Raw genomic sequence first — 13,349 nt, 5'->3', positions numbered from 1 at the left:
AGCCGCAGCCATTCAAATAGCCTTATTATGTAGTAAAGACAGTGAGGGCTTGCAGGAACCCACTTGAACTTACTTCATGTAAAACTGAGGTATGGACCCATAAGTACCATAAGACACCAGACAGGGCCTTTTTTTTTTCCCCCCCTTAAAGAGAGAGCGGGGAGAGAGAGAATCCCAAGCAGGCTCCATGCCCAGTGCAGGGCTCAATGAGGGGCTCAATCTCACAACCCTGAGATCATGACCTGCCCTGAAACACTCAACTGACTGAGCCACCCAGGTGCCCTGGGAATATTTTTTTAAGTGTCACAACTGTCCATAAGCTCACATAAACTCTTGAGTCACTAGGCCCAGATATATACCCCCAAAATCAGAGACCTAAATCCCAAAGCCCAAGGACCCTTGTCTAATAAAATAACCCCAACCCTAAGAAAATGTAATCCCCTCCTGAAGGTCTATATTCCCTTTGGAAGGGGTATTACCAACTCAAGAGCTGGAGAGAATTCCTACAGTAGCCACAAATCTCTCCCCAGGTCAAAAAGGCTGACTGAGGGGTACCCTCTCTTCCTCTCCCCCTGTCCCTCTCCCTTCCCAAACTCTCTCTCAAATAAATAAATAAATCTTTAAAAACAAAACAAAACAAAAAGGCTGACTCAGTCACAAACCTCCCCATTGTCCACTTCCCCAAATCTACAGCCCCCCAACTAGAATCCTGACTATGACCTGAGAAGTGGCAGTTCCCATTCCTTAATGAATCCAAATGAAAACGAAGGAGTTAATACCTGTAATATTAAAGCTAGCCAGAAAGCAAACTTGGATTTCCCTAACCTTTGTGCACTCACACTGAAGTTTTATCAGGAAAGCCAGCAGGTCTTCCTAGTCATTTTTCTTCTTCTGGTATATCAATGGGGTAAAGAAGCTAGGAAGGAAAACTGGACCTTCTTTTCAAAGTCATATTAAAGACTGTACTACTCTCATTTATTTTTGGGCACATGGAGTGAGCAGGATTTTAGTCATTCTCTTGAGATCACTCACTAGAGCAAAAACTCACATGATGAAGCCTCTTTACCCAACCACACACGTCCATGTGTAGGGAAGTACCTTCACATGTACTCACGATAAGCTTTCATTACTAAGGAGACCAAAGGGTGATCCAGCTTTGGATAGGACAGGACAAGTGGCCTGCACAGCCACTTCCCATGGGTGATTCAAATGTGACAGATACTTCTGTTAAAAAAGGGGCCACACTCTCTACTAAATCTCTACTAGAAAGCAAAGGAAAAACTCATGCCCTAGCTTTTCTTCTTTTCACATCAATACAATTTCCCTTCTCTTACTCCACTGGTAGAGCTTTAGAAACCCACCCCAAGCACTGACATACCATAAGCTTCTGGGAGACACTATTATACATGGAATAGCGAGAAGAAGTTCCCTCCACAAGGGAGTCTGCTTTAAATGCATCGTCAAAAGAGTCAGAGCTGTGTTGCTTCCCCTCAGTCTCACTGTCAGACCCACTTAGGCTCGTGGTAGATGCTGGAAAAGAAAAAAAGAAAACGCTCAGGTGAATTTATGGCACCAAGTAGCCTCTAAAAGTCCAAGTTTCATTTATTCAACTAATGTTCTTTAAATGAGCCAGGGTCAAATGTATTCTCTACTTCTTACTGTGTTATCTTGGGCAAGTCACTGAAAGTTCCTAATGGTACCTGACAGATGATGGGAGCTCAAAATATCAGGTGTCCTTTCCCATTCTTTCAATTTTTCCCCTACAAAACTGAGATGACACTACCTACCACATGGACTTATATGAAGATAAATGAAATAATGTGTCTGAAAGTACACTGTCAAATACAAAATGTGTTTATTAAAGATATGATTGTTATTTCTGCTGCTTATTATTTGAACATCACCTTCCAAACATGGATACTTAGTACCATTTTCAGAATTTTATCATGGGACTAACAGTCTCATTGTTTAATCTCCTAGATTCCTTTGTTTTCACGGTCCTTCAAAGTCACAGGTAAGAGGGTATGTCTGCCCCAGAGAAGAGCTGGCTCACAGATGAGCTGTGACATTTTATAGAAGTAACTGTTCTCTTTTCATCACCACCCTTGCCTACACACTAAACTCTCCGTGTTGATGAGTCAAAGCCTGGCTGCTTGTGGGAGGTGTTGAGGAAAGGCAGCAGTGTAAAACAACTCTTCAAAGATCCATGAAGGTCACTATTCAGGTATTCATAACTTGCAATGGCATCATAATTCTAAAGCCTATCTGCACTGATTCATCCACTTCCCCATGAGAACATAAACTTGTTCAGGGTTAGCATTTGAGAAGAGCAAAATGCTCTCCCCAGCCCCCCAGGCCCAATTCTCCTTCACACTGTGCTCCAGGGGCAGCAGCACCACCAGCACAGCATCCAGCACAAATGCCATCCCACTGGCCAGGGTCACTCTTGGAGAGCAAGAACTGTGTCACACTCAACTTTCCATCTCCAACACCTGGATTGAGTCTTCCTATTCGACAAAAAATTAAGTACTCATTACAATGAATTTTTTAAAAATTTTAAGTCTTGATTGACGGCCTTAATATATTAATCACTAATACATTTGTTTATAGAGGGAAGCATGTACAAAGTAATCTAGGAATTTAAACATAAATTTTCCTTTCAAAAGTTTCATATACAAGAAAAAACTTGAAAATAGTAATACCCATAGGACAGAATTTGTACTACTACCAAAAATAGCTTCAAGTCTCATTTAGGTACATTTAACTCCATTCCAGTGTTAAAACTTTGACAAAGACTGTTTTAAATAAAGCAGCTTTATAACCTGGTGCCATTAAAAAGAAATTTTAAGTCTTTAAACTTTTGTTAAAAAGGTTAAACAATAACAAAGAGTTTAAGCATGAGTATGAAATGCCTGTATCTTAGAGAATCGGGCCTTCCTTGGACTATTATTTAAGAACTCCCATTCCCCCATGCCTCCAGCCATGGGGGAAATACGATATCTGTCAGACCTGTAAAGGGAATAAAACACTGGTATTATTTAATTGATCAGACAACTTTTGCCCAGGACATGTTCTTTCTTCTCTCTTCTTCTTTTTTTTTTTTTTTTAATTTATTTGACAGACAGAGATCACAAGTGGTCAGAGAGGCAGGCAGAGAGAGAGAGAAGGAAACAGGCTCCCTGCCGAGCAGTGACCCCCCCCCCAATGCGGGGCTCGATCCCAAAACCCTGGGATCATGACCTGAGCCGAAGGCAGAGGCTTAACCCACTGAGCCACCCAGGCACCCCAGGACAGGCCATGTTCTATAAAAGGTCCATCATATATACAATGGGCCTCTCTCCTACAGAAATAATCCTATTCTCAGAGAGTGTAAAAACCAGATAACAAAGGTCCAGGTTGAAAATGGTGATGGCAGGTAGGTCCTGGGTTTCTGAGCTGCTAAGTCAGTCAGGGACACATGTGGGGCAATCCATGTTCAGTGGCACCCATGGCGGTGAGGAGGGCTCTGCTCAGATGTGGAAGGCCCTCCCCTACTTCATAGCGCTCCCTGATGTGGGAGTATGCTAAACGTCTTCCTGAAGTCACATCACAGAGAGCATGGAGAGCCCCAAGTTCATCGCCTACCTCATTCCTGCACCAGGTCCAAGCCCTTTCCCAGGCGAGATGATAGTCACACTCTATTCCATAATTCTCACATGAATCCACTTCCAACCACCTATGAAAATGAGTAAGGAGAACCTGGACCACTACCCAGCGGGGACCACAGCACTGGTTTGGACCATGACTCTGCATGAGGACCAGAAAAGTATATGGGACCTCAAGCTCACCTTCCTTACTTGTGTCAAATGATGACCAGAATACTGATCTTCCATCCTTTTGTTTATGGCAGGAGATGGCTTAAATAAATAACTTAGATTGGTCCATGAAGAAAGTATTAAAATAATAAAAATTTTTTAAAAACACAAAAAATCAGACAGCTAAAATAAACATTTTTTTTTCCTTTTAGTGATATAACATTTTGCAGAAGAAAGAAAAGGCTTATAAACATATTTGAAAAAACTAGAATAAACTTAAAACCAACATTCTGGCTCCCAAGCAGTTAGCAAGGAGAAATTTTGGTTGAGAATAACCTCTTATGAAAGGCACCAAATCTACCCCTTCCTCTTTTCTTTTAATAAAGATGGTGTTTTTTTTTTAAGATTTTTTCTTTATTTATCTGACAGAGATCACAAGTAGGCAGAGAGGCAGGCAGAGAGAGAGGAGGAAGCAGGATCCCTGCAGAGCAGAAAGCCCCATGTGGGGCTCGATCCCAGGACCCTGGGATCATGACCTGAGCCGAAGGCAGAGACTTAACCCACTGAGCCACCCAGGTGCCCCTATTTATTTACTTATTTGAGAGAGAGAGAGCACGTGTGCATGAGAAGCAGGGAGGGCCAGACAAGCAGACTCTCCACTGAGCAGGGAGCCCAACGTGGGGCTTGATGCAGGGATCATGACATGAGCAGAAGGCAGATGCTTAACTGACTGAGCCACCCAGGCACCCCTACCCCTTTCCTCTTAGAAAGCTATCCAGTTCCCTAAGGAGATGACTTGCTTACACAGACCAACGCAGCACATGTCACAGAGTGCCAGAGAGTGCCACTCAGAAGGAAAGACCCAGAACATTAATAATGAGTAACCATGGAAACTGTGAGGTGAGGTTATATTTATTTTGTTTTGCACTTTTCTTCATTTTCTGTGTGAGAAGAATATATTCATTTGAAAATTAGAGTAAAAAAAAAAATACAGCTATAAAGAAATAAAGTATCATTCCTTGAGAAGAATTTGGTTCCCTTCCAGACCAAGCTTGAGAGTACAGCAGATCTAAGGGAAAAGACCTCTTAAGTGGCTCGAGACTATCCCCGGGTCTCTCCTCTCTGATCTCCCATGCAAGAGAAAGAGGCACGTTCTAAAACAGAGGGCCCACATGCTAAAGAACCGTACTTCCAAAGATGAAGCCTCTCTTCATTCAGTCACTTCCATATTGCTGGTACAGAAAAAGGGGGGTGCCAAGAATGTGGGTGGTTCCCTGAACACAGTCCCAAAGTTTCTTTCTGTGCAGCCCAGGGACCTGGGGTCCTGATTCACCAGAAGCTACAACGTTAGATCAGTTACTATCCCTTTCACCGGCTTCCTGGGGATTCACAGGTGAACCTCCGAAAAGATTAAGAAAACCTGGTATCCTTATCAAAGGAGAGTGTGCCCTTGGTCCAGCTCTAGGTGGAGTTGCCAGGTTGTCAGGTTTGCCTAAGGACACAGTAGTGGGCACTCATCAATGGTATGAACATCATTCCTCCGCATGCAGGGTACAAACCACACTCAGATATCAAAGAGATATCTTTTGTTTTCTTTGTCTTCATACCATTCTTGGAGCAAAATGACAAGGAGAACCAAATTTGGATGGAGGGCTCATTAGGCAAATCAGTGGTGCCTAAATGCAAAATACCAGCACCATACTCCGGGACAGAGACGTTTCCACTCCATACCCTTCACCAGGAGTTACCCAGCATACAAATGTCTGTACAGGTTCTGAGAGTGAGGTGAATGAAAGCTAAAATGCATCCTACTAAGCATTTCTTTGTGAGATCAAGAAGTGTGCTGGATAAGCCTTATTTGTCTTTTATTTCATGTGGTATTTGAAGCAAGATTTTAGTCTGATGATTAAGACAAAGTTGCCTAGACTAGTCCTGATGTCCACACACAGCCACAGCCACTGCCCATTTTCACGCCTGGGCCTTTGGGGCCATGCTTTTCAGGTGGAAAGAAGACAACTGTTGTGGCTGCAGCAATAACTAAAGGGGAGATTTCATCTCCAAAGACTGGTAAGAATTCAGCAAACACTGAGCAGACAATTTTGTATTGAAAATATAAATTAACAGGAGTAATAAGGTCAGTCTATTAAAATGATTAGTTTCATTAAGAACTTGCCAAAGCTGGGTGGTATTCCCATTTACCTCCCCAGGAGTTTCCCTTCTAAAACCTAAGATAGCCCAAAACATTATTTAGAGTTTTCATTTAAGACTTCTTCTCTACCTGATAGAAATCATTACTCTTAAGTCATTTTAAAGAAGAAAAGTTCAAAATTTTTCACATAGGAACAGAACAGCAGGGCAAAAATTTTTTACATGGCAACAGAACAGTAGAGCAAACATGCCAACATTAAAAATGACAGTGACAACACATACGGAGAGGCAGCTCCAACCACTAATAGCCAAGGTAAGCAGCACACAGATACGGAGGAATACATTATGGGTTTTAATAAATATCACAACCTGCCTAACAATGCTGTGGAATATACTCATTCCTGTTTAAAGACTCAATTTCTCCTTCATGCCAGACAAATGGTAACTCGTTAGAGCAATTTAAACAGATACCGATAAAGGAAGTTTTTGATTAAGGTCATGAATCTGGGCTGACAGTAAAGCAATGGTGTTTCAGGAAGAATAGCCTATTTAGCAAAGAATTAAACCTGGTAGAGGGAAAGGCACTACTAGTGTGGTACCTGCAAAAGGGCCTGGCAACTTCCAAAGCAACACGCTATGGGAGGGCCAGGAGCCCACACTGGAGAAAAGAAAAGAAAGAAAAGAGAAAAGGAGAAAAGAAAATTGTCTTGGAAACTAGACCACAGTTTTCCTGAGAGAAACAACCAAAAAGAAAAAAATGACCCCCATCTGCCTCTTTTTACTTCAAAGGTTGTTACTTAATAGCAAATTTCTAAGAGTTTATTTAGGCTTAAAAATGCCTTCAAACTCCTCTTAAAATACTCAAAAGAACACATGATCCCACAGTGGCCATCACAACATCCCTTTTTTTCGTTACTCTGGTCAGATGTCAATCTCTGACCTAGCACCGCACTTACCTTGTCGATAAAGCAAAACAAACAAACTGATTAAACTAAATAGATCTATTAATGAGGCATCACACTGATCTAGCAGAGAAAGCACAAATAAGGCTCAGAAAGACAGAAATAGTAACTACTATTTTTTGTTTTTCTATTTGCACTCCCTAAAGAGCGTTTTTCAATCACTTATTCAACAGTACGTCCAGGTAGAAGTGGTTGAAGCAAAAGGGAACACATTTGCTTTACTGCAATGACTTGACTAGGAAAGCTGCATATAAATCTCAGCGGATATATATCTTCTGGTGAGACAGTAAATTACCAGGGCACACTGTCCAGGGGACACCTAAGAAAAGCCAATTCCAGGGGCACCCTTGGCTCAGGTCATGATTCCAGGATCCCGGCATCAGGCCCCTTGTCTGGCTCCCTGCTCAGCGGGAAGTCTGCTTCTCCCTCTCCCTCTGCCCCTCTGCCCTTCCCCTCAACCCCAGCTCATGTTCTTTTGCTCTCAAATAAATAAAATTTAAAAAGAGAGAACGAAAAGCCAATTCAGAACAGAAATGATATAAATGCTAATTACTTAATGAAATGATCTTCTATAGAATGGAGGAGGGATAGGCAAAATCAAAGAGGTAAAGCATTTTAAGCTTCTTGGAAAAGATACTACTGTTGCCTTCTATGAAGTATTTATTCCATGCCAGGTATGGGGTGAGGGGGAGTGGCACAGAGAGCAATCTTGCTGATAAAGACATCAGACTCCAACCCTCAGTTTTTATGACAACAAAAAGCTAAAGTAAGCTAAAACAGGGAAATCTAGCATTGTTTATTTGCCTCTGCCTCTTGCCTCATTTTCGGAAAAATAAAAAGGACGAGGGGCACCTGGGTGGCTCAGCAGGTTTAGTGTCCAACTCCTGATTTCAGCTCGAGTCATGATCCCAGGGTCATGAGATTGAGCCCCATGTCAGGCTCCGCGTGGAGCCTGCTTAAGAGTTTCTTTCCCTCTGCCCCTCTCCCTTTCTCTCTTTTACATTCTAAAAAAACAAAAAACAAAGTACCACATGGCCTATTGCCAAACGCATATAAGGTACTGGCCATTTAGATTTCCATTCTGTACACACAATAGCAAGTCAATCCTAACTGAATCACATGGTGCTACTTCCAGAAAAGGTTAAAGCTATTTGGTACAATTAAGGGAAATGCAGGGGGCGGTGGACAATCTCAATTCAGTCAATTTTAAAAGCTTGAAATTTAAATCAGACTGGTTCCCTTAAAAGACCCTTAACCATATGCCTCCCTCTACCTGTCAGTTGCCCTCTCTTTACAAGAATATGCCCCCTGAGATCCACTTAGAACTAGATACCTCCAGCCCCTGGAGTACATTTATTCTCCCAGACATGCTCTCCCTTTTTTTTCCTTATAGGCCATCTCTCCCAATAATCCAGAGCTCTACCTAAGGAGACGCTACCTTCACCAAGCTGCTCAAATCCCAGGTGAAAAGCAAAACTCCCTTTCTTCAATAGTCCCTAGAACCAGTACACCCACTATGTTTTTGCCTTCCTACTTAGTACTCAATTACAGATAGCCTTTCTCAGCTATTCTGGAATCCACTGTGACAACTTTAAAGGGACTCATATCTCCACACACAAGGCTATAAGAGAGTCTCTTATTGAACCAGACCACAGCTGCACCAAACCCTTCAGCTGTACTGCCTTCTCCTTTCTGAACCAGCTTCTCAGTACAACTGATGAGTAACTGCCCTTCAATTACAACTGCCTACCACTTGTAAATTTTATTTCCTACCACTCTCAAAGGATGCTTTACACCCTTTCAGTCACCAATCTATTACCAAACTTCATTCTAATTGATCAATGATCCAGCAAAGGCTCCAAAATGTAAGACTGCTGGCATACCAGGTTGAATAGTGTCCCTCTAAAAAGCTATGTCCATTCTGCACCAGGGAATATGATGTTTGGAAATATGGTCTTTGCAGATGTAATCAAATTTTTAAAATGTCATATTAGATTAGAGTGGGCCCTGATTCAATGACTCATGACCTTTTAAGAAAAGGAATATTTGCAACAGACACACACACAGGAAAGACAGAGGCAAAGACTGGAGTTAGGCTGTTATAAACCAAAAACACCAAGGATTGCCAGCAACCACCAGAAGCTAGAAGAAGCAAGGAAGGATTCTTTCCAAGAGCCTTCAAAGGAAGCATGGCCCTGCTGACAGCTGGATTTCAGATATGTAGCCTCCAGAACTATGGAAAACAGACTTCTGTTGTTTTAAGCCACCCAGTTTGTGGTACTTTGTTGCAGCACCTCTAGGAATTGAATACAGCTGGAAGTCAAGGTAAATGCAAATAAAGCTGCTTGATATTTGAGGCAAGCTTCTAGGCACTCTACAATTTCTTTCACAGAAAGCCATCTATGGACACTGCATATGTCCATAACCCTAAAAAACAGGGAAAGCAAAACGTTAGTTTCAACCAGATCAGTGAACTCTTTTGAGCTTAATGTCAACAGTGAACACAGAGATGCTCCAATTCATATGGGTGTTTCTGATCACAACAGTTGAGGGAATTGAGAAATCAGAATGCAAAAACCTGAGGGGAATTAGGCCAGATCACTGCAGCAAAGAGCCTATCCCCTGTGAAAGAGCCCCAGGATCATTAACAGCAATTAAGAGCACAGGGCACTCAGCACTCACCACTACTTCCAACTGGTTTAAGGCAGCAAAAGAGTGCCACCTACTGAAAGACCAGCCAAAGAATTAAGGTACTACTGTAAAAATTCCAATTATTTAAAATAAGTTGCCCATTCCTAGTAGAATGGGCTGAAGAAAAAAGAGGCTATAGCCAACATCTCTCTGTAGAACTTGCCTAACTTCCCTTAGCGGGCAGATGCCTGTGTTCTGCCCAATTCAGGCACTAGGGAGTCAAAAACCAGATGGCCAGCGTCCTCACATCATGTGGGCAAGCATACCTTTTGCTGCATGATTGACGGAAGAGGGAGGTTCATCATCAGATGTAGAACTGAGGCTCAGGGCAAGCTCTGCAACTCTTTTCTTCTGTTTCTTGATAGGGGCAGTGCATTCTGGATCATTTCTCCTCTTCATTGTTACTGCAACCATAAATCCAGATAGTCAGCTGCCCCTGTTAGAGCCACTAGGATCAGAGCAGGGATTCCAAAATATAAATCATCAATGGGATGGGATTTGGCAATTCCAAACAGCTTCCAATGCCAGCACTTGAATAGCCTTTTTCTCAAACTGAGGTCCAGGAAGGATGCTAGCCAGCCTCTAGTCTTCAATAATAGCTGTTAGTTTTACTGGAAAATGTGTGGTTCTCACAGACCCAGAGACCTCAGGGCCTTGATTTCACATACCAAAACATCATGGATCAACTCTACAAGCCACAGGGGAGAAAAAGCCTTCGGTACTTATTATTCTATAATTTTCATGCAACACTGGCCCTGTGTGACAACAATGTACACTGGACATTATGAAATCTAGTGAATATCAACCAATATTTGCAAGGTGAGGGGGCCAGCCCAGAATGATAGCTCCATCACCATCATTATTTTACCAATTCGGAAATTACATAATGTGATACAAATGCTGGTTTTGGTTTATTTCAGGATGTTTGAAACCATGAAAGAACTGGGAAAAATTTTAATGAGAATAAGGAATGGAAGCAGTGGTTGACTCAGGACTAAGGAAATAGAAGATTGGAAATATTCAAACTGGAGATAGCCACATCATGAACTCTGGTGTTAAAATAATTTTAACAACACCAATACATCTCCATGAAAAAAGAATGGAGATGATTAGGCACCATGTCATCATCATCCATGCCCACTGGTAGGTATAGGAGAGGTAAGCATGATTGGGGCCAGCGGGAAATGAGATGGAATGAAGTGATTATGCCATCCTGAAACCTTAAGAAATGATCCAGTTAAAGAACAAGAGAGAGTAGTAGTGAATACAGTGTGGTTTACACACAACTGATGGGCTATAAGGAGACTCAGAAAAGAGAACTCAAAACATAGAAGCAAACAGGTGGGTGGCCAGCTGAGCTGCAATTCCCTGAGGAAGGGGAGGTGCAGAGGTACAAAACACTTTTAACTGGATCACAGCTGCAAGAGCAATGAATGCAACGATACCACTGATCCCCTCAACCTCACAAAACCCTGAATCACATGTTTCACTTCTCTGCAGCTCAAGGTTGAGCCTGTCAACCCAATGCATTATCTTATCCTAAGGAGGCAGCCTCTTACTAGCCACAGGCGGGGGCTATCCTGGGGAAGTTAGAACGGAGAACCTTGAACAAAGAGAAAGCAAAACCACGTTTCACTTTAAACCACCTTCTTAAATGCCCCCCCAAAATGCCCATAACAGAAGCAAAAAGGGCCTTCTGATTCTTAGCGACTCTGGGAGACTGCAAGCACGGGAAACTCAATGTGGACTGCATTGGGGTGGATGCAAAAGAAGGAGAGTGAATAGTTGTGTGAAAGGCAGGAGATACTGATGCTCCTCCCCAAACCACCTTAGATTCAGGCCTTCCGAATCATCTACTCCAACACTCTCATTTCCCACTGGATAGAACCGAAGCCCGAGAGGGAAGGCCGCACACCTTAACCAGTGCCCCGCTCAACTGAGCAACACAGGCCAGAAGAATGCGCCCAGGCAGGGAACTTCTACATGTAAGGCAAAAGGCCTGGTTGTACCTGCTGCTCCCCAAGGAAAGGGTTCAAATCCCCTCTTCCAGTCTTCTCTCCCAAGGTGTCGGTTTCGCCACCCTTATTCACTGAGGGAGATGAGCACCTCTCTCTCCCCGCCAGTCTTTTCATTTGAAAACAACGTGAGTGTGTGAATGTGTGCGCAGAGACGTTTGTCAGCGGCAACTCGAGCTGCTAGGAGCTGGAGGAGCAGGTCGGGGGCGGAGGAGGGTTGAAGGAAGTCGGGGAGAGAGTAGGGGCGGCGAGGGTCACCACCGCCAGTGCGCGGCCGAGGCGGCGGTGGAGGAGAGAGGATGCTTCGCCCGCGCGCCCGCCCTCCCACTCGCTCCCCCCAGGCCGCGCGTCGGCACTCACGCTGAGGGGAGAGGGTGAGCTGCCTGGGAGCGGAGAGGGGGTGGGGGCTCAGCCTGCCGTTGCCGCCGCCGCCACCAGGCCTGGCCCTGCCGCTGCCAGAGCCGCCGCCTACTCCCTCAGTTTCGTTTCCCCACCGCTAGCCCGGTCCGCCGGCCGCGCTGTCGCGCTCGGGTCCCGCCCTGCGGCCTGCGCAGCTTGATGACGTCACGGGCAGCCCGCACCCTCTGCGCGGCCGGGTCCCGGCCCCGGGGAAGAAGACACGGGTTCGGGCCCGCCCCACCCCGAGCCAGGGCCGTCCAGGGCGCCTGCGCGCAAGAGCCTAGGGGGAAGGGTACAAAAGCAAAAGTAACCGAGTTATCTTCTTTCCCGCGCTAGGCACGAGAAACAAATATAAAAAAATTTAAAAAGCGGGTGTCGTCACATTTCACCTGATCTCATTATTATTTTCATTTTACAGATTAAGAGCAAGTTGAGAGAGGTAACTGGTGAACTGGTTAAGGTCAGAAACCCAGTCCCCTTGTTCACTGCTGTATCCCCAACATCCTGCGTATAATACATCCTCAACAGATGTTGAACGAAGGTCGGGAGGAGAGAAGGAATGCTGCCTGTGCCATCTTACCATATGGAAACAGATGGCTTCCCATCCCAAACCCCTCTCCCGATTTTCTGGCCAATATGGCCAAAAGTCTGCTGAACATCCTCACTTAGTCACTCACACCGATAAATTAAAATCTGATTTTATGTTTTCCTGTAAGCCTGCTCTTTTTGCAGTGAATGGCACCACCGTTAATCCGTTGGTCCAACCGGAAATCTGAGATGGCCCCATCTCCCTCATTTCCTAGAGCCTCCAATATACACTTCATTGAGTTTACCGCCTAATTGTCTGTCAAATGTATACATTCTTTTCCATCCCCATTGCCACAACCCATGCACTCGCCTTCTCTCGACAGGATTTCCCCAATAATCTCCAAATCATTGTTCCTGTCTCCAGTGGTGATGCCTGTAGTGTAAAATTTTTAAAAATTTATTCTGATTCTTTCACAACCTGTCAATGATTAAAACCCATCAATGACTTCCCATTTCTCTTAGGTTGTCTTTAAGATGGGGACAAGGTCTGCAGTCCTTGCCTTGTGTTACTGGTACTTTCTCCCCATCCCCATGTCTCTTAAGGGTTCACCCTCTTCCACCCCCAACCTGGATAGCTCTTCTTCCCTTTTGCTTGGCTAATCCCCACTTAACTGTGAGATGTGTTTAGCAACCTTATCTGGAAATCTTTCCTGACTCTGTAAGTCTGAGTTGGGAATCCCATGCCTGAGTTCCCATAGTTTTGTCCTTCTGCTATCAAAGTACTTATCTCAGTGTTGTGTAATGACCCCTTG

General features: G+C 44.0%; 1 protein-coding gene across 8 annotated transcripts in view; it reads right to left on the bottom strand.

Annotated features, from left to right (window-relative positions):
* The window catches only part of CMTR1 (cap methyltransferase 1), a gene marked incomplete at its 5' end in the record, with an annotated part of 49,814 nt that extends 37,561 nt beyond the window's left edge, over positions 1 to 12,253 (bottom strand). For 2 of the 8 annotated variants that reach the window (XR_014312223.1, XR_014312224.1), the window contains 3 exons: positions 1,379 to 1,530; positions 9,862 to 9,999; positions 11,971 to 12,238. Coding sequence is in view for 4 of the 8 variants with exons in the window: in XM_082732270.1 (XP_082588396.1) it covers positions 1,379 to 1,530; positions 9,862 to 10,009 (300 nt within the window). Of the gene's footprint in view, positions 1 to 1,378; positions 1,531 to 9,861; positions 10,010 to 11,604 lie in introns of those variants that run through there. The other 6 variants (XR_014312225.1, XR_014312226.1, XM_082732271.1 and 3 more) reach the window with 6 other exon arrangements.
* Positions 12,254 to 13,349: the final 1,096 nt, after the last annotated feature.

Source organism: Mustela nivalis (genome assembly GCF_964662115.1).
Source record: "Mustela nivalis genome assembly, chromosome: 5".
Lineage (NCBI taxonomy): Eukaryota > Metazoa > Chordata > Mammalia > Carnivora > Mustelidae > Mustela > Mustela nivalis.
This window is presented reverse-complemented; position numbering and strand designations above follow the sequence as displayed.